The following is a 23,994-nucleotide window of genomic DNA, read 5'->3' as shown; positions in this document are numbered from 1 at the left end:
GTTTATAATTGATGGCTGGCTACATCAGGGGACCCCTGCTGCTGGAAGGGGTTTATTGAATAGGTTAAACATTACTCTCTTAATTGTGCTAGCACAATTCATTTGCTGCCTTAGCAGCTCATCTCCCTACTGGGTAGAAGGAATGAGCATGGGCTTTGGAGCGAAGCCCAGCCCTGCCAGTGTCTGTCTGTGCTGCGTGGCCTTGGGCAAGTCGCTCGTTGTCTCTGAGCCTTGGTTTCTTCATTCTGAGATGTGAGCAGAAGACCCCAGGGTCCACGGGCTTTTCTGGAGGATCTGGATGGCACATATTTATAAACCACAGGTGTGTTGTCTGGGGGGACAACTATTGCACCCTCCTCCAAGTTCAGGCATTCCAGCCTGAGCAATCAGAAGTGGGGGGATCTGTATGTCTGGAGATGGGAGGCTGTCCTCACCCTGCCAAGTAACTGTCTCTCTCTGTTTAGAGAAAGAGAAAGACCCCAAGTACTGGCGAGACCAAGCGCAAGAGACACTGAAATATGCCCTGGAGCTTCAGAAGCTCAACACCAACGTGGCTAAGAATGTCATCATGTTCCTGGGAGATGGTGAGGCCCGGGGGCCTGTGGGGGCAGGGGGTGGGGAGACAGGACACCTAGCTAGGAGCCCAGGGAGCCAGGCTGAGTTGAAGGGGGCTGCGTTGAAGGGGCTAGGGCTCTGGAGGAAGGGTGTTTAAAAGGATGAAGGGCCAGGCTGTGGATTCAAGAGGCCTGCTCTGCCAGCTAGCCCCCTGAGGATCTGGGAGGTAAGGGTGAGAGGGGCTACTCCCTGACATTTACAGAGCCATGCCCGGTGCCAACTGCCCGAGCCTGCCTTGGTACCAAACTAGAGAACTTCTGGGTACCCAAGTAGGCTGACTGGAGAGGCAGGAGCATGAGAGACTGAGGCCCCCACTCCCCACCGCAGGGATGGGCGTCTCCACAGTGACGGCCACCCGCATCCTCAAGGGTCAGCTCCACCACAACCCTGGGGAGGAGACCAGGCTGGAGATGGACAAGTTCCCCTTCGTGGCCCTCTCCAAGGTGAGCCCCATCCCCAAGCCCAGTTCAGGTCTGTATAACCAGCATCCAGGTTGAGCATCCGAACATGACAGCAGCCAGAGGTCCCCTGACCCCCCTCCATGCCCAAGCTCACTCCCCACCTGCAGCAGCCACCCTCCTGACTTCTGACACCATAGCATCACTGTGCCTGCGTGTGTGTGTGTGTATGTTTAGAAAGAGGGTCTTGCTCTGTTGCCCGGGCTGCAGTGCAGTGGTGCAGTCATAGTTCACTGCAGTCTTCAACTCCTGGGCTCCAGCCATCCTCCCACGTCAGCCTTCTGAGTAGCTGGGACTACAGGTGTGCACCACCACACCTGGATAATGTTTTAATTTTTTTGTAGAGATGGGGATCTCTAATTCTTGGGCTCAAGTGATCCTCCAACCTTGGCCTCCCAGTCTTGGGATTACAGGCGTGAGCCACCATACCTGGCCTGTATATGCTTTTTACTTTTTTTTTTTTTTTTTGAGACAGAGTCTTACTCTGTCTTCCAGGCTGGAGTACAGTAGCATGACCTCAGCTCACTGCAACCTCCGCCTCCTGAGTTCAAGTGATTCTTCTGCCTCAGCCTCCCGAGTAGCTGGGATTACAGGCACGCACTACCATGCCCAGCTAATTTTTGTATTTTTAGTCGAGATGGGGTTTCAACCTGTTGGCAAGGCTGGTCTCGAACTCCTGACCCCAGGTGATCCGCCCACGTGGGCCTCCCAAAGTGCTAGGATTACAGGCATGAGCCACCGTGCCTGGCCTGTATACGCTTTTGCATGAAGTTCTAGGTCATTCATTCTTTTCTGAGGTGGTTCGTGAAGTTAATTAAGGTATAGGCATACCTCAGCTATACTTTGGGTTTGGTTCCAGACCACTGTAATAAAGCAAATATTGTAATCAAGCAAGTCACACATTTTCTGGTTTCCCAGTGCATATAAAAGTTATGTTTGCACCCTACAGTAGTCTTTTAAGTGTAGGACAGCATTATGTCTAAAAAAACATATATACCTTAATTTTAAAATATGCTATTGCTAAAAAACACTGATGAAGTGGGCCATGTTGTTGGAAAAAATAATGTTGATGGACTTGCTTGACACAGGGTTGCCACAGATCTTCGATTTGTAGCAAACACAGTGTCTGTGGAGTACACCAAAATGAGGTATGCCTGTACTGACCTAGGTTGTTCAAGGCAGTGTGCACTGCCGGGTAGCTATTGTTATTGGTGGTGGTGATAGTGGCATTATGTAATAACCTCCACACCCTGGGTCAGGCCCCAGGCTCACTTCTGGGGGAGTAGCGGGGACTGTGGTGCCTTCTGTGCCTTCAGGGCGCTCTCAGGCTGGTGGGGAAGGGAGACAGGCAAATAGTTTCGGGGTCTCTGCTAAACATCTGGATGTAGGGCAACCCTGTGAGGGTGGCCATAGGGCAGGTGGCAGAGAAATCAGAGCTGGTCTTGGCCCCACCCTTCCCTTCCCCAGTCCTCCTCCCCTCACTTTCACTATCCTATCCCTAGGACCCCTACTCCTTCAAGAAGGCCCCTCCCTCTCACTTCTCCAGGACTCCCCTGCTCCCCAACCCCTCACTGGCTCCTGCAGCCCCAGGCCCAGAGAGAGGCCACTGCTGACCCCACCTGAGCCCCACTCCTCCGCCGGACACTTCTCCGTACTTTGGAGAGCTGGGGTCCCGCCCCAGTGCTGCCAGGGTGCAGGGAATGACGGCAGGAAGCAGGCAGATAGGTAGTCCTGTGGCTCTTGGGGGCTTCAGTGGGCCTGATCAAGGCTATGGGGTCCTCTCTGGTTCTTCACGCCCCAGTCCCCATGGTGTGAGTGGAGGCGGGGTGGGTGGCTGTAGGGGCGAAGTCCTGGCCATCTCCTGACCCTCCTCTCCCACCTGCAGACGTACAACACCAATGCCCAGGTCCCTGACAGTGCCGGCACCGCCACCGCCTACCTGTGTGGGGTGAAGGCCAACGAGGGCACCGTGGGGGTAAGCGCAGCCACCGAGCGTTCCCGGTGCAACACCACCCAGGGGAACGAGGTCACCTCCATCCTGCGCTGGGCCAAGGACGCTGGTGAGTGCGGGGAGCAGCGGGGAGCAGGGTGAGCTTCATGGCCTGTCCAGGCCTCAGTCGTTCCGACTCTGTCACGGGAAGGGGCTAGAGAAGGCTTCTCTGCGGGGCTCCCAGCTATGATGTCTGGGAGTCTGTAATATCCATGGGGTTCCTTCCATGACGGGGGAGGCTGGGGGCTTCAGGCTTCACTCAGTGCTGGGTTCTGCTCCCAGTTCATTTCCCTGAGTTGATTCTTCATTTGACTGTAAAACGGGTGGGAACATAAAACCCTCATAGGTTTGGTGTGAGGAGGGAGAAGTCAGCTCAGGGCTAGCCTGTGGGGTGCAGTCCATAGCCACGCCCCTTCCCTCCTCAGAATTGGGAGGCCCAGCCCGTGCCCCCAGGAGCTTTAGTCAGGGGCCAAGGCCAAAACACAGGTGACAAGGCCAACACGCAGGTGACAGAGCCACAGTCCACTTGAGATCCCTCAGGGGTCCTGTGGGCGCCTTGATGAAGGGGAGGACTCCAGCCCGGGTGCTCACATCTCAAGGGCCTTCGGGATGAGGGGAGAGGGTCCCAGAGGCAGTGTTCCAGCTGCTCAGCTACTTAGCAGCCACTGCCAGACACCTACTGCTGTGGGTGGGGAGACTGAGACCAGGCAATCCTCCGAACTGAAGGGGGGCCTGTCTTTAGCGGGGGAGGGGGAGGGGGAGGGGGAGGGAGGAGGCAGCTGGGACACCCTGATCTGTGGATAAAGCCGAACGTGCCCCTCCTGCACCCCAGGGAAATCTGTGGGCATTGTAACCACCACGAGAGTGAACCATGCCACCCCCAGCGCCGCCTATGCCCACTCAGCTGACCGGGACTGGTACTCAGACAACGAGATGCCCCCTGAGGCCTTGAGCCAGGGCTGCAAGGACATCGCCTACCAGCTCGTGCATAACATCAGGGACATTGACGTGAGTGCTCGGGGGCAGCCGGGCAAGGACGGGGCAAGGCGGGGCCTCTGGTGGGCAGGAGGCCTCAGGCCCAGGCTGGCCCAGAGAAAGCAGCCTGGCCTGGCTCCCCACACACCTGGGAGGCTCCCAGCCCATTAGGGGATTTGCGGTTGGGCAGGCAGGCACTGTGGGATTTCTCTGCGGTGGGGCTGCGGGGTGAACCCTCATGTGACCGCCACCACACCCCAAGAACCAGGCACCCAGGGATGATTCCATAAATTGGAACCTGGTGCTGTGCCCACCTCTGCCCCCCACTACACAGGGAGGTGGTGGTGGCCAAGTGGCGTCTGCCTGCCCTGCGCATTCACATGGGCACAGATGGGCACATTTCTGTACACTCAACCACCAGCATGCCCAGCGAAGAGCTGGTGTGTACAGTGGTTGGTTAGTGCCAGCTCTCTTGTTTAAAATTCGAGTTCCAGACCTCACCCTGCGTTTTGCTAGCTCTGTGACCTTGGGTCAGTTACTTAACCTCTCTGAGGCTTCCCTTTCACAACTCCTTTGTAAACTGTGCCTGCCTCATAAGCTTATGCCAAAAACTGATTAAGATAATCCCTGTGGAGCTCAGCACAAGACCTGAGGCCTAGCGAGTGCCCAGAAGGTGGTGGCACTTATGCAGGAGCCACACGGCCTTGCCCTGAAACACACTTCAACAAACTGAGCTGACTCATGAGGCAGAAGTCATCCATGTGACGCTTGCTCTCTGTTCTTTTCTTTTTTTTTTGTTGAGACAGAGTCTCCCTCTGTCGCCCAGGCTGGAGTGCAGCGGCGCGATCTCGGCTCACTGCAAGCTCCGCCTCCTGGGTTCACGCCATTCTCCTGCCTCAGCCTCTTGAGTAGCTGGGACTACAGGCGCGCACCACCACGCCCGGCTAATTTTTTGTATTTTCAGTAGAGATGGGGTTTCACCGTGTTAGGTAGGATGGTCTCGATCTCTTGACCTTGTGATCCGCCCGTCTTGGCCTCCCGAAGTGCTGGGATTACAGGCGTGAGCCACCGCTCCCGGCCTACTCTCTGTTCTTCAGTGAGAACGCCCGGCTCGTTCCTTTTCAGGCTTTTATTGCCTACTGTGGGGGACTGCTGAGGCAATCTGGGGACTTCTGCCCCTTGAGCCTGGAATGGGGATTCGGTGAGGGGCAGAGAAAGCCCCCCCACCCAGCTATGCCTCACCTCTTTCTCTCCACCACCAGACAAACTCACCTGCCTTCAGCCCTCCATACACTGCCCCCACAAATTTCTGGGGGCCACTTGGCCCCTCTACAGTAGAGACCCATGTCTGCCCTTTTCCCAGCATGGTGGATGAAGTATCCCTTTTCAGGACACACAGTGCTGTTGGCCCCTTTCAGTGAGCAGACATCTGAGGCCAAGCCACTCATCCTGGCTTGCCTTCACCCGACACATGGCCTGGGGTGAGTCCCTTCCCCTCCATGTGCCTCGGTTTCCCCACCTGTGCAGCAGGAACTGAGAGCCACACTTGCCTGCTCCCAGGGCCGTGGGAGGCCGTGATGAGGTCATGGATGTGAGAACATTTGTTGTACAGGCACAGGGTATAATTACATGGGGACTGCTCCTCAGAGGGGTTTGTCAGGGACAGCCTGAGCAGGGGACAGGAACTTGAAGGAAATTGGAGGGGAGGGAAGATGTTTCAGGTGAGGGGGTAGGAGATGAGGAGGGGGGTCACAGGGGCCACGTCAGGGGGCACAAGCCAGGGAGTGAATGGGGAGGGAGGACCTGTGTGAGGACCCCTTTCTTTCCTCCTCTTCCTTTCTCTCCCAGCCCCACCTGCGTCTCCATCACCAACACCCCCCCAAAAGCCTCCCAGTCCCCAGACTGTACATGAAACAAAAATCCTGGTGTCCACCCTGAAAATAAATACTGTTGCTTAAAAAGAAAGAAAGAAAGAAAGAAAGAAAGACACAAACCCAAACCCCAAAGCCAAACAGCAAGTCTGTTATTTGGAAGTTTAATGAGCCCGTGTGAAGTCGCTGCCGGGCTGGAAACGATGAGGCTCCCTGCAGGAAGATTGGGGGCTTCGTTTCCACTCTGAAGACGCCAAGAGGTCAGGTTCTGTGGGAACAGCTGGGGGGGGTGGGGCAAGGGACCCGTGACCTGGGGTCCCCTTCTCCTTCCCCTCCCAGCCCGCCCTGCTCCCTGAGCTCCTGGCTGCAGCGGAGAGCAAGGACTCTGCCTCTCTGAACCACCTGTCTCCCCACTGGCAGTAGAAATGCCTTCCGGTGGCAGCCACCCACTGGGTCCTGGGGACTTCCCTGGGTGACTGCCTTTCCTCCTATGATGGTTCTGTGGATAGATGTTAGTGGTATTTTATTTATCATTATTTTTCTTTTGAGATGGAGTCTCACTCTGTTTCTAAGGCTGGAGTGCAGTGGTGCGATCTTGGCTCACTGCAACCTCCGCCTGCCGGGTTCAAGTGATTCTCCTGCCTCAGCCTCGTGAGTAGCTGGGATTATAGGCGCACATCACCACACCCGGCCAGTTTTTTTTGTATTTTTAGTAGAGACGGGGTTTCGCCATGTTGGCCAGGCTGGTCTCAAACTCTGGACCTCAGGTGATCCACCCGTTTTGGCCTGCCAAAGTGCTGGGATTACAGGCGTGAACCATCGCGCCCGGCCTGTTTTATTTTATTTTTGAGACAGGGTCTCGCTCTGTTGCCCAGACTGGAGTGCAGTGGCGTGATCACGGCTCACTTCAGTCTCAGCCTTCTGGGCTCAAGTGCTCCTCCTGGCTCAGTCCCTTGAATAGCTGGGAGCACCAGTCTGTACCACCATGCCCGGCTAATTTTTGAAACAAATTTTATTTGTATAGACAGGGTCTTGCCATGTTGTCCAGACTGGTCTCAAACTCCTGCCTTCAAGTGATCCTCCTGCCTCAGCCTCCCAAAGTGCTGAGATTACAGGCATGAGCCACCATGCCCAGCCAGTCGCATTTTATGGATAGGAAAACTGGGCTCAGAGAGTTTAGGTGGCAGGCCCTTGATCAGTAGGTGATAGAGTCAGGGTTCAAACCTAAATCTGACTTCAAAGCTCATGGCCATGACCATGGCCTGGATCCAGGCTGGTCCTGGGGCACCTTTCCCACCTCTCCTGCCATTCTGTACTCCTGGCCCTCTATGCATTCTGCAAAACCTAGGTTCTAAGGTGGGAGACAGAGTGGAGGATAGAGCAGGGGACCTATGAGGTGCAGGCCTGGAATGGTGGATCTGGGCCCAGTGTCAGCCAGGCTCTGCACTCCCAAGGTGTCAGCCAGGGGCAGTGGCCCGGGCTGGCGCCCGCGGTGACAAGAGAACACTAGTGTGGTGGTCACCGCAGGCGGCTGCTGTTATGCTCTTGGCCCTATTTTAAAAATAGTCAGGACTTCAAACATGGACTCCCAAGGAAAACAAACAGTCCCGCGTTCGTCTGCCCGCACACACCAGCTGGTGGGTAAAATTAGCCTGGTGGTGACTACACAGCCATGAGGCCCGGCCCCGCTGTTTGCCCAGGCTGCGGTGGGCTGGCTCCCAGCTGTGGGCTGCCCCAAAGACCTCCCTGGCTGGAGCCTCTCCCTGCACGCATTCAGCCTCTCACCGTGGGAGAGGAGGCTCCGGGAGTCCCTGCCCTCTGCTACATGAATACAGCAGGGCCCTAGTGCCATAGCTGGAAAAGTCCTGGGTTTGAATCCTGAATCTGCCACTTCCTGGCTGTGTGGCCTTCAGGGGGAAAAACCCATTTCTGTGCCCATTTTTGAAGTTGGAAAACAGGTGACCAGGGTTTGTTGCAGCCTCGGTATGAAGTTGAGTCAGAATGTATCTTAAGTGTTTAGTGCCTGACACACATTTAAGATACATTCTGACTCAACTTCATACCAAATCTGATGGTCTGATTCTTATTCAAGTGGGAGTTATGTGGATTGCAGGAAGCCAAGTAAGGTAAGTTATCAGCTCCTCCAATATCCCTAGAAGCGCCAAACCACAGTCCCGAGAGACTCATGGTTTCATCTCCCCACAGTGGACAAGTAAGGCCCAGAGAGGACTGAGGCCTGGCTCACCAGGCTGGGAAAGTGTCCACACTATCCCCAGGGACTCCAGGAGTCCAGGTTCCAAGCCGAGGTCACTGGGGCTTCTGGGCATCTTGGAACCCTGCAGAAGTGATGGCTCCTGTCTCTTTTAGGTGATCATGGGGGGTGGCCGGAAATACATGTACCCCAAGAATAAAACTGATGTGGAGTATGAGATTGACGAGAAAGCCAGGGGCACGAGGCTGGACGGCCTGGACCTCGTTAACATCTGGAAGAGCTTCAAACCGAGACACAAGGTAGCCTGTGTTGGGGCCATGTGGCTGCCGAGGTGGCCTTTGATGGTGAGAGGCTGTGTAACCCCCACTCTGAAGCTCTGTTGTCCTCTATAGAAAGGGCATCAGAATTCTTCCCTCCAGGGGCTCAAATGGACTAAGAGGTATACAAGCGGTAGATAGTTGGTGACTGATCATTTCCTTCCCTTGGAGGGGACATGAGAGAGAGGTGGACGGTGAGGAGGAGGCTGGGCCAGGGAATAACCTGCGTGGACATTCAGTCACCCTGAGCACCTGTTGTATGTAGGCCCCTGGTGGGGCATGCGTGAGACAGAGGCTGAGCCAGATGGCCAAGGAAACATGGAACGCTGTGTGCCTGCATGGGGGATGCCTGGCTCTGTAGGCACCCTGGGGGGACAGACCACAAGGAGGGGCCAAGAAGCCCTGGGCAAGTAGGAGGGCGGAGGGAAGAGGCAGCACTGTATGGATCAGGGGAGGACATGGTTGGCCCCAGTGTGCAAGCCACAGAGGGAGCAGGGAAGCCCTCCACAGTGAGTCCCCCTTGGCTGGGGGACGGAATGGATCGGGGAAGGGAGGCTGGAGGCACCTCCAGAAGGACCCCAAGCTCCGGCTCCTTGGAGCGGCCTCTGGCCCTTTAAATCTGAGCTGCTGGCCTGCGGGCCTGGGGCAGCTGGGGTCTGGAAATGACTGTGGTCAGGGCTGAAGACAGTGGGGAGTAGCCTGGCAGCCACTTTGATGTCACTCTGGGGTTGGGTTTCTGCGAGTTCCAGGACTGGCCCCTGGGGAGGCTTCGTGGAATGAGGCTGAGCCAAGAACAAGGTGGGGGTAGGGACTAGGGAAGGGCCCTGTGGGGTCAGTGGGGGTGTGGGACTGAGTGGCTTTGAACCCTTTCCATCCCTTCTGAGTCAGCTCAGGCTGGGCCAGAGCCCCCTCCCAGCTCAAGCCAGAGAGACACCAGCCTCAGTTTCTCTACGTGGCACATGGGGCCAGAGTTTCGACCTCCTTGCCCAGCTTACCCTGGAGCTCGGTCTAAGCCTCTAAGATGGGGAGAGAGCGTCTACACCATGGCCCCAAGCCTGGCCACATTGGGTATCAGTCAGGTCCCATGTAGGCCCCACATCCCTAGAAAATCGTGCCTTAAGAGTGGGTTTCAGAGTCAGTTTCACCTTTACCATTCGGTGGCTACATGGTCTGTGTGCCTCACTGCCCTTATCTGTAAAGAGGGAGTAACGGGAACAACCTTGGAGACAGAGCACAGGAGAGTCACCTCCAGGAAGCAGGGGCTGGGGGTGGCAAAGCCCCACTTTCTGAGCCTCTCCGCCCTGCTCCCCACAACAGCCCCTGAGGCTTGAAAAGCCACTGATCCCATGGTCATTGCCAAGAGAAGGCAGGGGGTCTCCTAAGGGCACACAGCAGATCCTTGGCAGTGCTGGGACCCTTGGTCCAGGCCAACATGGTGCCCTCTCCAGGCCTGGCCTGGCTGGCTTCTTTCCATGGACTTTATTCCTGGGGAAACAGCCCCACCTTTATCTCCCGTCCTAGATGGGGCCCCCAAAGCAGAACTAGGGCTTTGCTTCCTCCCTGGCACTCCACGGCCTCTGGAAAACACAGCCCAGGCCTGTCAGCCCTCAAGGCCTCTAGAGACCTGTGCCTGGCTCTTCTTTGCCCCGTGATCCCTCCCTCCTGGGATAGCCTTCCTGACCCCAGGCTGTTAAATTCCCACTTGTCCTCCAGGGCCCCATTAGAGCATCACCTCCACCAGGAAGTCCTCCCTGGTCCTGTGTCTGGGCTCACGGCCTCCCTGGGCTCTATCAGAATTCTCATCCCCTTGCATTATACATTATAATGTGCTATTGATTCATCATTTCTTGAGGTCAGGGATGGTGGGTCCTCAGGGAGGGATTTTTAAGTGAAGGAAGGAAATAAGTAAAGGCCTCAGACTCCGATAGCTGCTGGGGTCAGTCCTTCCGACTCTCCCTAGCTCCCGGCATGTGCTGACACAGCCCTTCCTCCTAGCACTCCCACTTCATCTGGAACCGCACGGAACTCCTGACCCTTGACCCCCACAATGTGGACTACCTATTGGGTAAGTGGAGGGAGTGGAGTGGAGGATGCATGGCTTGGAGCCTGGTGGCCAAGGCTGTGTGTGGCCAGCACCTGGGGACAAGGCCCCAGCCTGACACTCACTTAGGGGCCTCCACCCTTGGGCTCCAGGACCTGGGAGAAGCAAGGAAGGGGGTTCTGATTCCTGGAATTAGGCCTGAAATCTGCTGGCTGTGCAGGGGGATTAGCCCCATTGGGCACAAGAAGAAACTGAAGCTCAAAGAGGGGAGTGGCACACGGCATGTGGCACAGCCGACAGGGGTATGGCCCAGGCAGGTTGGATCCCTGGCTGGGAACTGGGACTTAACGGCTCCTGGGCTACGGAGCCTGGGACCTGGAGTCAGCTCTACTGTGTGCATGGACAGGGCAGAAGCCAGCCAAGTTATCTCTGCCCATCCTGATGATTGCCCTCCTCCCCAGACAGTGGGGAGCAGGTGGTGAGGGCACAGGGGCAGCTTCAGGTCTGGTGGGATGAGGCCCTGAGCACCACCACGCAGCTATCTGGGTCTTCTTTTCCAGCTGCCTGTAGTGCCAAGCAAGTGGTTGCAAAATCTCCTGCAGACATTTCCCAAGGAACACAGCTCCACGTCCTGGGTGTCATTAGAGGTTATGGGCTCAGAGCTGTGCACCTGGTGGGTCCTCCAGACACATACACACAGCCTCTTGCTTGCCTGGCTCACACGGCACATACCCAGTACCACACAGGCTGTGCATGCACCCGTGCATCATGCTGGTCTTGCTCATGGATCTTAGAGCCGGAGTGCTGGGTTCAAATCCAGCTCTACCACCTCTAAGCTGTGTGACCTTGGGCAAGTGATTTCTCCTCTCTCTGCCTCAGTTTCCTCTTCTATAAAGTAGGGATAGTGACTCTCCCATAAAATGGAGATAGTGACGGGGCTGGAGACAACCCCTGGGTTGTCATGAGCATGACATGAACTTGTGTTGTATAAGTTATCTGTTGCTGTGTAACAAATTATCTCAAAACTTAGGCCAGGTGCAGGCCGGGCGCGGTGGCTCACGCCTGTAATCCCAGCACTTTGGGAGGCCGAGGTGGGCAGATCCACGAGGTCAGGAGATCGAGACCATCCTAGCTAACACGGTGAAACCCCATCTCTCCTAAAATTACAAAAAATTAGCCCGGCGTGGTGGCAGGTGCCTGTAGTCCCAGCTACTCAGGAGGCTGAGGCAAGAGAATGGTGTGAACCTGGGACGCGGAGCTTGCAGTGAGCCGAGATCGCACCACTGCGCTCCAGCCTGGGTGACAGAGCGAGACTCTGTCTCAAAACAAAAAACAAACAAAAACTTAGGCCAGGTGCAATGGCTCACACCTGTAATCCTAGCACTTTGGGAGGCCAAGGAAGGTTGATCACTTGAGCCCAGGAGTTTGAGACCAGCCTGGGCAACATAGCGAGACCTCAACTCTACAAAAATTTTTTTTTAAACTGGCCAGGTGTGGTGGCGCACACCTTTAGTCCCAGCTACTCAGGAGGCTGAGGTAGGAGGATCCACCTGAGCCCAGGAGGTTGAGGCTGCAGTGAGTTGTGATTATGCCACTGCACTGCTGCACCCCAGCCTGGGTGACAGAGCAAGACCCCATCTAAAAGAAAGAAAGAGAAAGAGAGGAAAGAAAGAAAGAGGAAGGAAGGAAGGAAGGAGGGAGGGAGGGAGGGAGGGAGGGAGGGAGGGAGGGAGGGAGGGAGGGAGGGAGGGAAGGAAAGAAAGAAAAAGAGAGAAAGGAAAGAAAGAGAAAGAAAGAAAGAGAGAGAGAGAGGGAAAGAGAGAGAGAGAAAGAAAGAAAGAGAAAAGAAACCAGGTGTGGTGGTTCAGGAAGCTGAGGTGGGAGGCTTGCTTGAGCCCAAGAGTTCGAGCCTGCAGTGAGCTATGATCATGCTACTGCACTTCAGTTTGGGCAACAGAGTGAGATCCTGTCACAAAACAAAACTTAACAGTTTAAAACAAGAGTAGACATTTATTGCCTCACTCAATTTCTTTGGGTCAGGAATCTGGGGACAGCTTAGCTGGGTCTCCCATGAGGTTGTAGTCATCTGAAGGCTTGACTGGGGCTGGCCCTTCTCGGACGGTTCACTCCCATGGCTGGCGAGTTGGTCTTGGCTGTTAGCAGGAGGCCTCAGTTCCTTGGCACATTGCTCTCTGTAGAGCAGCTTGAGTGTCCTCGTCACGTGGTGGCTGGCTTCCCACAGAGATCCAAGAGTGTATACACAGAAGCTACAGCATTTTATGCCCCAACCTTGGAGATCACACAAATGTCATTTCATTTCACTGAAATGTCGTTTCAGTTGCATACAAAGGCTAGTGTGGGAGGAGACCACACAAGCGCGTGAATTCCAGGGGGCAGGGGTTATTGGGCACCATCTTGGAGGCTAGCTTTTGCCTGCTCCAAAGCGCTCACAGCATGTGGCACAAAGTAAACGCTGTATGCACTGGAGCTATTGTTTGGCTGTGTACCCGTTCACAGAGGACAGGATGTTCTGGAAGGACACCAGAATCAGAAGCACCAGCATAGGACACATGGAATTTTGTGCCATGGGCAAGAAACGGATCATTCTCCTTATGTCACAAGTGAGAAAACGGAGCCCAGTGAGCAGGGGGGACAATGATTCCAAATCTTCTGCTGCACAGGCCACCATGCCCTTCAAACCCAACATGTAAATGCACACACACCCTAGCAGCCCCATCGAGTCCAGGCTGTGGCCCACTGCCTTGGGGCCACAGTCCTGTGTGCTGAGCCCTGCAGGCTGGAGGCAGACTGACTGATGGATTTGAACCCCAGACCTGCCACTTTGCAGCTGACAATAGCAAGTTATGGAACACCTCTGGGCCTCAGTGCTCCTCCTCTGTAACATGCGCATGGCGATCCTGCCACGCCATAGTGGTGGGAGTGAAGATGAAAGGAATTGGGGCTGGGCACGGAGGCTCACTCCTGTAATCCCAACACTTTGGGAGGCCGAGGAGGGTGGATGACCTGAGGTCAGGTTTGAGACCAGCCTGGCCAACATGGTAAAACCCTGTCTCTACTTAAAATACAAAAAAAAATTAGCCGGTGTGGTGATGCATGTCTGTAATCCCAGCTACTCGGGAGGCTGAGGCAGGGGAATCACTGAAACCCAGGAGGCAGAAGTTGCAGTGAGCCTGAGCCGGGATCACACCACTGCACTCCAGCCTGGACAACAGAGTGAGACTCTGTCTCCCCCAAAAAAAAAAAAAAAAAAGGAATTGGGGGCCCAATTCTGGGCCCACAAAAATCACCCAGATAAGGATCCTCCCAGCCACCATACTCTACCCCCAAGTTGGCTGTGGGGAGCTTGCGTCCCCTAAGCCACCCCAAGTTCCTTGGGGTCCTCCTAGCAGGGTCACAGCCTCTCAGCATCCGCATCCTCCTGGTGTCCTCCTCAGGTCTCTTTGAGCCGGGGGACATGGAGTACGAGCTGAACAGGAACAACGTGACGGACCCGTCACTCTCCGAGATGGTGGTGGTGGCCATCCAGATCCTGCGGAAGAACCCCAAAGGCTTCTTCTTGCTGGTGGAAGGTAGGAACCCCGGGTCTGCTGAGAGGGGGCTGCTGGAAACATGGCCCTGGTGTCAGGGGATGGAGAAGTCCAGTTCTTAAAGGGAACTGACTGGGTTTGGGGGTGAAGGGAGAGGTCCCTTTAGGAAAATGGGTTGCGGAAGGAGATGGGTGGCTCTGTGGACGCTCCCAGCCCAGCAAGCTGCTCTCCTTAGGGCATAGAGATGCAAGTCAGGTCCACCAGTCCAGGAAGGCTTCCTGGGAGAGGAGGCAGATTTCTCCCCTTTGGTAGTCTTTCTTGGAGACCTGGCCCTGGAGGGGCAAGCAGCCCCTCAACCTCACTGCCCGGAAAGGCAAATCCGCAGGCTCCGGCTTTCCCACGCTGTGCGCCGACATTCCCAGGCTCCTCGAGCGCCGTCCAGGGGCCTTACGGACAGACCTGAATTCTTGGCCTGGCGCTGCCATCTGCTGGCGGTGTGACCTCTACCTGTGCGCTTCTGTTAAGTGAAGCCAAATCCTGGAGAGTGATTCACCTCCACTGTGTTCAGAGACATAAAGTACTTGGAACGGGACCCAGTAAAGAATAAACCCTGTGTTTCTATTACTAGTCTTATGGCTACACAATAGTTAAGGCGGGAACAATAGGAAGTGTGAGGAAGTGATAAAGATTCCAGAAACCTTCCAGTGCTAACAGCCCTTGCCCACCGCAGTTCCTCATGTTGCCCTGCTGACATCGGTATGTCTACACACACGCACATGCGCACACGAGTATGTTTGCACATATGCTCCCCACGCATACACACACGCTCAGCCCCTCCGCCTTCCAGAGGCGAGTGTCTGCCAGCCCAGCTTGGCTGCTTTCTTGCCAAACCCCGGGGTTCCCACTCAAGCACAGCGGTCTCGGCCTGGCCCCGAACAGGCCTCTGACGCCGAGGAGCCAGCCAGAAACCAGCGGTGGCGAGCACGGGCTCCCCCGGGAGCAGTTCCCTTTGTGAGCAAGGCCAGAATGGGCCGGCCAGGCCAGCTGCTCCCAGAGCCACAACAAAGGGAGGACCCGCCCTGCCAGCCGGCCAGCCCGCCATGAGGCTCAGGCTGGTGGGAACAGAGGGCGGCCTGGCGCCCAGGACCCTCCAAGCTGGGAGCGTCCACCAGGCAGCGCCCTCCTGTTAGAGAGGGAGGTGTTCCTTTAAGGTCACAGAGCCCTCGGCTGCTGGGCCAAGCCTCCAGCCAGGCCCCTGCACTCACCCGGGGGTGGGAGGTGGGGGCGGAGGCAGCGGGGGTTCAGGTTTCAGCAGGGCTTTGTGGAACCTGCCACAGGCACTGCCCAGGCACTGGGGACTTTCGCCACCTCTGGGAGCTCCATGCTTTCTTTTTAGAGGGGATGATTTGAGGTAGAGATGAAAAACGGGGTTAGGACGAGTCACACCTGAATTCACATCCCGGCAAATCCCACCGTGGGCCTCCCCACGCTAGGCCTCAGTTGCTCCATCTGTAAATAGGACTGATCATATTCCTCTCTCCCAGCACTGCTGTTCAGGGGAAAAGAAACATGGGTGTGTCATGCCTGGCTTGTTGTAGGGATTCCAGCATGCCCCCTTCACTACCTCCCAAAGGCTTCAGTGCCTCCTTCAAGCAGCTAGAGACAGTGCTGGGAGGGGCGGTGGGAGGAGCATAGCTTCCCGGCCTGGTGGATCTGATTACACATCTGGGCTTTGCAGCCCCCATGCGTGTGCCTTTGGCCCCAGGGCTGTCCCTCTCTGGGCTCCATCAGGTTGAATGACTGCGTGAAATGCCTAGGCGGTGGTGCTAGCACAGAGTGGTGTCCAGTGAAGGTTCCTGTCCTTCCCTAGCTAACAAAGGTTAACCCAGCAGCAGTGTCGTGGGGCCGGGGAGCAGATCTTCCTCCCCTCCTCTCTTACCCGAGGCCTTTGCCTTGGTGTCCCAAGGAGGCAGGATCGACCACGGGCACCATGAAGGCAAAGCCAAGCAGGCCCTGCACGAGGCGGTAGAGATGGACCGGGCCATCGGGCAGGCAGGCAGCATGACCTCCTTGGAAGACACTCTGACCGTGGTCACCGCGGACCATTCCCACGTCTTCACCTTTGGTGGATACACCCCCCGTGGCAACTCTATCTTTGGTAGGTGGGCCTTCTTTGGGGTGGACACTCCTGGGGTCTCCTGTCTACCCACTTGGGAGCAGGAGTGGGTGGGAGAGCCAGCAAGCCCAGAGCATGGTAGGGACTCGATGACAACTGGGTGGGGAGGGAGAGTGACTGGGATGGTGAGAAAATACAGGGTGAGGTGGGGGAGTGAGTTGAGTGGTGGTCGGGTGGACAGGCAGGTGGGTGGATGGATGGCCACATTGAGCATGGCTAGGCGAGAACGCGGATAGATGAATGGGGGAGAGGATGGCTGGCTGGCTGGAGGATGGATGGATGGATGGATGGATGGATGGATGGATGATGGATGGATGATAGATGGATGATGGATGGACAGATGAATGGGAGGGACATGAGTACAATGGGAACTGGGGAATGGTTAGTTGGAAGTAATAAGGTAACTTCATGGAGGCATTGTGGGGCCCTTCAGAGAAGATCCCAGGGGTTACCATGCCACCAAGAAGCCCAATCTGGGGGCTGGGGACTGTACTCCTGGTACCCCAACATGACCCCTGAACAACCCCTCCCTGTGCAGGTCTGGCCCCCATGCTGAGTGACACAGACAAGAAGCCCTTCACTGCCATCCTGTATGGCAATGGGCCTGGCTACAAGGTGGTGGGCGGTGAACGAGAGAATGTCTCCATGGTGGACTATGGTGAGACCCTCCAGGACCCAGGGCTGGGAGGGGACAGGGCACCCCTCGGGGAGGGGCTTGGGAATAGGGTGTCAGCTTGTGGTCAAGATCAGGGGTCTCAGAATGACTGGGACTTGAGTTATAACAACCTCAGTTTGAATTGCCTTCTACAGTCTAGCAGCTCTGAGACTTTGGGCATGTGACTTTACCTTTCTCTGCTGCCGTTTCCTCTCTAAAAGGGTTCTTCTACCTTCGAAGGTTGTCTGAAGGACCAAATGGGTCTGATGAGCTTAGCATAGTGCCTGGCAGAAGTAGGTGGTCAATATTTTATACTCATTTTTCTTGGCTCTTTAATATTCCAGTATACAAGACTTTGCAGTTAGTTCATCCCATCCCATATCCTTCATTTGTTCTTGATACTCCCAGTGGTTCCAGGGGGTCTAAAGATGCAGCAATGGTAAGAGTCTCCCTCTCAACTCTCCCTGCTGATCCAAGCAGCCCCAATGAGGTTTCTCTGTTGGGGGTTGAGGATGCAGACTCCTATGTCAGAACAGGCTCAGATTCAAATCCTGTGGCCTTAGGCAAAATGACTTTCCCACATTGAGCCTCCTTTTCCTCTTCTATGAAATGGGAGCATTCAAGCCAGCCTGGAAGGGGGATGGAAAAGCTGCGTGCGCAGCGCCAGGCCCCTGGCAGGCTCTCAGCAGGCGTTTCTCCTGGCCCACAGCTCACAACAACTACCAGGCGCAGTCTGCTGTGCCCCTGCGCCACGAGACCCACGGCGGGGAGGATGTGGCCGTCTTCTCCAAGGGCCCCATGGCACACCTGCTGCACGGCGTCCATGAGCAGAACTACATCCCCCACGTGATGGCGTACGCAGCCTGCATCGGGGCCAACCTCGACCACTGTGCCCCTGCCAGCTCGGCAGGCAGCCTTGCTGCAGGCCCCCTGCTGCTCCCCCTGGCCCTCTTCCCCCTGAGCATCCTGTTCTGAGGGCCCAGGGCCCGGGCAACCACGAGCCCGTGACACGCCGACTTCCCACTCCCCAGTGCTGCCCACCGCCCGGCAGCCCACCCCGCAAGGGGCAGGGAGGTGGGGGCCTCCTCAGCCTCTGCAACTGCGAGAAAGGGGACCCAGGAAACCAAAGTCTGCCGCCCACCTCGCTCCCCTCTGGAATCTTCCCCGAGGGCCAAACCCACTTCTGGCCTCCAGCCTTTGCTCCCTCCCCGCTGCCCTTTGGCCAACAGGGTAGATTTCTCTTGGGCAAGCAGAGAGCACAGACTGCAGAAATTCTCAAAGCCTCTTATTTTTCTAGCAAACAATTTCTCCAGACCCAGAGGCCCTGAAGCCTCCATGGAACATTCCGGATCTGACCCTCCCACTCTCATCTCCTTCCCTCTAGAACCCCCCAGGCCCTACCATGCTCATGTCCCTGTCCTCAGGCCCAGCCCTTCTTCAGGGGAGATGAGGTCTTTCTCCTCAGGACAAGGCCTCGCTCACTCACTCCAAGGCCACCGGGGTCCCAGGAAGCTGGTGCCTGGGTGGCCATCCTACCCGGCGTGGCCCAGGCCAGGAAGAGCCACCTGGCAGGGCTCACACTCCTGGGCTCTGAACACGCATGCCAGCTCCTCTCTGAAGCGATTCTCCCATTTGGAACGGCAAAAAAAATTTTTTTTCTCTTTTTGGTGGTGGTTAAAAGGGAACACAAAACATTTAAATAAAACTTTCCAAATATTTCTGAGGACAGAGCTGAGTCTTTGTGGTCGGTGAGAAAAAGACTGAAAGAAGCTTATTTCTCTGGGAAGAAATGGCCTCAGGGCCCAGGGTACAGGTGGGTTGGACAGGGTGGAAAGGCCTTCTGCTGTCCTGGGGGTTTCACACTCCCTACCTATGCCACTTTGGACACATTGCTTTGTGTCTCAGTATTCTTGTCTGTGAAATGGGAGACAACCCACTTCTGGGTTGCTGTGAGGATTAACGAGGAGGCCGGCCTGGCGCGGTGGCTCACACCTGTAATTCCAGCACTTTGGGAGGCAGAGGCAGGCGGATCATTTGAGGTCAGCAGTTCAAGACCATCCTGGCCAATGTGGTGAAACCCTGTCTCTACAAAAAAATACAGAAACTAGCTGGGCGTGGTGGCATGCACGCCTGTAGTCCCAGCTACTCCAGAGGCTGAGGCAGGAGAATCGCTTGAACCCGAGAGGCAGAGGTTGTAGTGAGCCAAGACAGCGCCACTGCACTCCAGCCTGGGCGACAGAGCGAGACTCCGTCTCAAAAAAAAAAAAAAAAAAGAGGAGTGTCTTTGTGCCCAGAAACCCACAGCAAGGAGGACTTCAGGGGCCCAGTGGCAGCCCGGCTGCATGACACCCACAAACAGCACTACATACCTTGTCCCATTTCATTCATTCAACAATACTGACTACGTGCTAGGCATGGTATTGGGTCTTAAGAATTGTTGGTCGGGCATGGTGGCTCACACCTGTAATCCCAGCACTTTGGGAGGCTGAGGCAGGTGGATCATCTGAGGTCGGGAGTTCAAGACCAGACTGGGCAACATGGAGAAACTCCATCTCTACTAAAAATACAAAATTAGGAGGGCGCGGTGGCACATGCCTGTAATCCCAGCTACTTGGGAGGCTTAGGCGGGAGAATTGCTTGAACCCAGGAGGCGGAGGTTGCGTGAGCCGAGATCGCGCCATTGTACTCCAGCCTGGGCAACAAGAGTGAAACTCGGTCTCAGAAAAAAAAAAAAAAGGAATTTGGTGGTGAACATGACAGACAGAAGGCTGAACAGACAGAGGGCTCCTTGCCCTCACAGAGCGTCAGCCTAGCTTAGCAACTGTGTTCTTTCCATTTCTGATATTCACACCTTGGTACTAGACTCAGGACTGCAGCTGACCTTGTGGGGATACCGACTTGTCCAAGTTTGCTCCTCTTGCTTCATTGAAATGAAAATTCCTTTAATAAGGATGACAATCATGACTATTAACACTGATCATTTACAACATGCCGGGTCTGTGCTTGACGCTCTGTGTGGATTCATTGCATTTGATCCTCATTAGGAAATAGGCCCCCATCATCCACATGTACAGGTGAGGACCCTGAGGGTTCGGGAAGTGAGGTGATTGCCCATACACCAGTTAAATATAAACTCATGACATACACCAGTTAAATATAAACTCAGGAAGATGAGAAACCGTATGTCAGAAGTGGACTTCTTCAGGATTGAAAATGCAAACTAAGCAGATTTGTCTCTGAGCTTCCTAGCAGTCCTGACAAAAAAGGGAAGCACAGCCAAGCTGATGCTGGGATAAAAGATGAAACTATAGGCCAGGCACGATGGTGCATACCTGTAATCCCAGCACTTCAAAAGGCTGAGGTTGGAGGATTGCTTGAGGGCAGGAGTTCAAGACCAACTTGAGCAACATCGCAAGACCCTGTCTCTACAAAAAAATAAAAAAATTAGCCAGGTGACACACGCCTGTAGTCTAGCTACTTGGGAGGCTGAGGTGGGAGGATCACTAGAGCCCAGGAGTTAGAGGTTGCAGTGAGCTGTGATCATGCCACTGCACTGCAGGCTGGGTGAAGGAGCAAGACCTTATCTCTAGTTAAAAAGAAAATAGGCCAGGCACGGTGGCTCAAGCCTGTAATCCCAGCACTTTGGGAGGCCGAGGCAGGCAGATCACGAGGTCAAAAGATTGAGACCATCCTGGCTAACATGGTGAAACCCTGTCTCTACTAAAAATACAAAAAACTAGCCGGGCGAGGTGGCGGGCACCTGTAGTCCCAGCTACTCGGGAGGCTGAGGCAGGAGAATGGCGTAAACCCGGGAGGCGGAGCTTGCAGTGAGCTGAGATCCGGCCACTGTACGGCACAGCGAGACTCCATCTCAAAAAAAAAAAAGAAAATAAACTGCCAGGAGTGGTGGTTCACACCTGTAATCAAAATACTTTGGGAGGCTGAGGCCGGAGGATCCCTTGAGCCCAAGAGTTTGAGACCAGCCTGAGCAACAAGGCAAAACCCATCTTCATAAAAAATGCAATAATTATGGGGGCATGGTGGCAGGCACCTGTATTCCCAGCTACTTAGCGACTGAGCGGGAGGATCACTTGAGTCTGGGAGGCAGGGGTCGCAATGAGTCGAGATCGTGCCACTGCACTCCAGCCTGGGCAACAGAGTGAGACCCTGTCTCAAAAAATAATACAGAGAAAAAGAAAATAAACTGTATGCATACATTCTGGCCAGGACCAAGGGGAGACGCCTCATCTGGAATTGTACAATGCAGCATTTTCCAGGTGTTATTTTCACACCACCTTCACAATTGTTGCCATGTCCATACTATTATTTCCCAAACACTCCTTTGAATTCACATTTAAGCAGTCAATTTTTAAGTGTTCCCAGTACCACCTGAAGTCAATTTACATGTCTCAGGGGTGTGCAAACCATACTTTGTTTTGTTTTGTTTTTATTTCCGTAGGTTTTTGGGGAACAGGTGGTGTTTGGTTACATTAGTAAGTTCTTTAGTGGTGAGTTGTGAGATTTTGGTGTATCCATCACCTAAGCAGTATACACTGAATCCAATTTGTAACCTTTTATCCCTCACCCCCTTCCCACCCTTTCCCCCAGAGTCCCCAAAGTCCATCCTATCATTCCTATGCCTTTGCATCCTCACAGCTTAGCTCCCACTTATGAGTGAGAATGTATGACGTTTGGTTTTCCATTCCTGAGTTACTTCACTCACAAGAGTAGTCTCCAATCCCATTGCTGCAAATGCTATTAATTCATTCCTTCTGAATGAGTAGTATTCCATCATATTTATATATATATATACACATACACATATACATGTGCATATACATATATACACATATACACATACACCACAGTTTCTTTATCCACTTGTTGATTGATGGAGATTTGGACTGGTTCCATATTTTTGTAATTGCAAATTGTGCCGCCATAAACATGCATGTGCAAGAATCTTTTCTGTTGAAGGACTTCTTTTCCTCTGGGTAGACACCCAGTAGCAGGATTGCTGGATCAAATGGTAGTTCTACTTTTAGTTCTTTAAGGACTCTCCACACTGTTTTCCATAGTGGTTGTACTAGTTTACATTCCCAGCAGCAGTGTAGAAGTGTTCCTTTTTCACTGCATCCATGACAACATCTATTATTTTTTGATTTTTTGATTATGACCATTCTTGCAGGAGTAAGGTGGTATTGCATTGTGATACCACCTTAATTTGCATTTCCCTGATCATTAGTGATGTTGAGCATTTTTTCATATGTCTGTTAGCCATTTGTATATCTTCTTTTAAGAATTGTCTATTCATGTTGTTAGCCCACTTTTTGACAGGAATTTTTTTTTTTTTTTTTTTTGAGACGGAGTCTTGCTCCGTCGCCCAGGCTGGAGTGCAGTGACACGATCTCGGCTCACTGCAAGCTCTGCCTCCCGGGTTCACGCCATTCTCCTGCCTCAGCCTCCTGAGTAGCTGAGACTATAGGCGCCCACCACCACACCCAGCTAAGTTTTTGTATTTTTAGTAGAGATGGGATTTCACCGTATTAGCCAGGATGATCTTGATCTCCTGACCTGATCTGCCCACCGGCCTCCCAAAGTGCTGGGTGTGAGCCACCACACCTGGCCTTTTTGTTGTTGTTGTTTCTAATTTGTTTGAGTTCCTTGTAGATTCTGTATATTTGTCCTTTATTGGATGTATAGATTGTGAAGATTTTCTCCCTGTGGGTTGTCTGACAAACCATACTTTATTATCTTGCGTTGGGTTTCCACGGAGACAGAACCTGCGACAGGAATCAGCACAAGTAGTTTGTTTATAAGAAGAACCCAGAAAGCAGCACCAATCAGGGAATGAGGAAGCAAGACAGGAAAGGGAAGGATGTTGAGAAAGGTGTGTTTTTAAACAGGTTGCCACTGAGGCTGGCCAGGTCTCAATCCCACGAAGGACCTCTGGGAGACAGTGTAGGAGCGACACTTCAGAGATATCTCACCCAAGGGGCGAGGGAGCAGGGGTATTTATTCTCCAACTCTCACCTCTCATTGGCCGAGGGCTGCTCCTGAGGAAATTAACACTGGCACTTCTGACCTTCCCCATGAAGGGCTGACAGAAAGCCCCCAGGCCTGGTGCTGGAACATCAACTGCTCAAAGGACACAAACCAACAGCTTCTGTTGAACTTTGGGATACACTGCTGGGGTAGAAAGCACGAACTGTGAGTCAGAGAGATAGGGGTCCACATCTCTGCTCCATCACTTTCTCAGTTCTACGAACTTGGGCAAGGGATTCAGCTTCTCTGACGCCCTGTGTCTAGTGATGCCTAGCACGTAGTGAGGACTTAGGACCCCATTAGGAGCCAGGAGCTCTTCCTGCCCACACTCTCGGCTGTGGGATGATGTGTCCTTCAAGAAGCAGTCACTGAGGTGCTCAGGCACCCATGGCTTCAGCATCTCCCCACGCTCAGGCTGGGCCCTGGGTCACTCATCACCTTATATTTGAACTATTATGGGCCCTGAGTCCTAATTGGAGCCGGGGTTCAGGCATAGGTCCCAGCTCTATTCACAACTAGGGCCTGTGGCCGTGGACCTAGACCCTAAGGCCCACAGCACGGGAGTTTCTGCTGCCCTCAGATGCCTTCTCCCAGGGGAAGAACAAAGATGAGCCGACACGCCCTCTTGTATTCACTGAGATAACCCTGCCTTCTGTTAAAGGTAAATTCAGAAAACTCAGTTACTTGACACCTGAGGATGTGTTCTTACCTCCAATATCAGCGCCCCTGCTCAGGTGGCTGGGACGCAGGATCGTTCCAGGGGTGGCTCTGCCATCCTCTGTAAGTTCTGGATATCCTTCCTATCTGGCCAGCACCTTGATGGTGGGAACCACATCTGCTTTTTAACCACTTCATCCTGGAAGTGACACACATCACTTCCACCCTTAGTGCATTGGCAAGAACCGGTCCTGTGATCCTTCCCAGATGCGAGGAAGGCTAGGAAATGCCGACTTCACTTGGGCAACCGCTGCCACCAACACCAACACAGCAGGTTCTCATCCTGGGGGCAGAATCACCCCCACATCAGTTGAAAACCTCTGCTCTGTAGGAAGGAAGAGGTGTGGGAGGCTGGGATGGTCAACTTGGCTCAG

The 23,994-nt window shown here is 54.2% G+C and overlaps 1 protein-coding gene across 4 annotated transcripts in view; it reads left to right on the top strand.

Moving 5' to 3' along the window:
- Nucleotides 1–18,581, top strand: part of LOC105483075 (alkaline phosphatase, biomineralization associated) — a 69,558-nt gene extending 50,977 nt beyond the window's left edge. For all 4 annotated transcript variants that reach the window (XM_071099073.1, XM_011743677.2, XM_071099070.1 and 1 more), the window contains 10 exons: nucleotides 465–584; nucleotides 943–1,058; nucleotides 2,959–3,133; nucleotides 3,896–4,071; nucleotides 8,277–8,420; nucleotides 10,434–10,503; nucleotides 13,935–14,069; nucleotides 15,994–16,185; nucleotides 16,742–16,861; nucleotides 17,568–18,581. In XM_071099073.1, coding sequence (XP_070955174.1) covers nucleotides 465–584; nucleotides 943–1,058; nucleotides 2,959–3,133; nucleotides 3,896–4,071; nucleotides 8,277–8,420; nucleotides 10,434–10,503; nucleotides 13,935–14,069; nucleotides 15,994–16,185; nucleotides 16,742–16,861; nucleotides 17,568–17,833 — 1,514 coding nt within the window. In that variant the 3' untranslated portion in view covers nucleotides 17,834–18,581. The remainder of the gene's footprint in view (nucleotides 1–464; nucleotides 585–942; nucleotides 1,059–2,958; nucleotides 3,134–3,895; nucleotides 4,072–8,276; nucleotides 8,421–10,433; nucleotides 10,504–13,934; nucleotides 14,070–15,993; nucleotides 16,186–16,741; nucleotides 16,862–17,567) is intronic.
- Nucleotides 18,582–23,994: the final 5,413 nt, after the last annotated feature.

Source organism: Macaca nemestrina, chromosome 1 (genome assembly GCF_043159975.1).
Source record: "Macaca nemestrina isolate mMacNem1 chromosome 1, mMacNem.hap1, whole genome shotgun sequence".
NCBI classification, from domain to species: domain Eukaryota; kingdom Metazoa; phylum Chordata; class Mammalia; order Primates; family Cercopithecidae; genus Macaca; species Macaca nemestrina.
The sequence above is the reverse complement of the archived record's forward strand: the minus strand, read 5'-3'. Positions and strand labels throughout refer to the sequence as shown.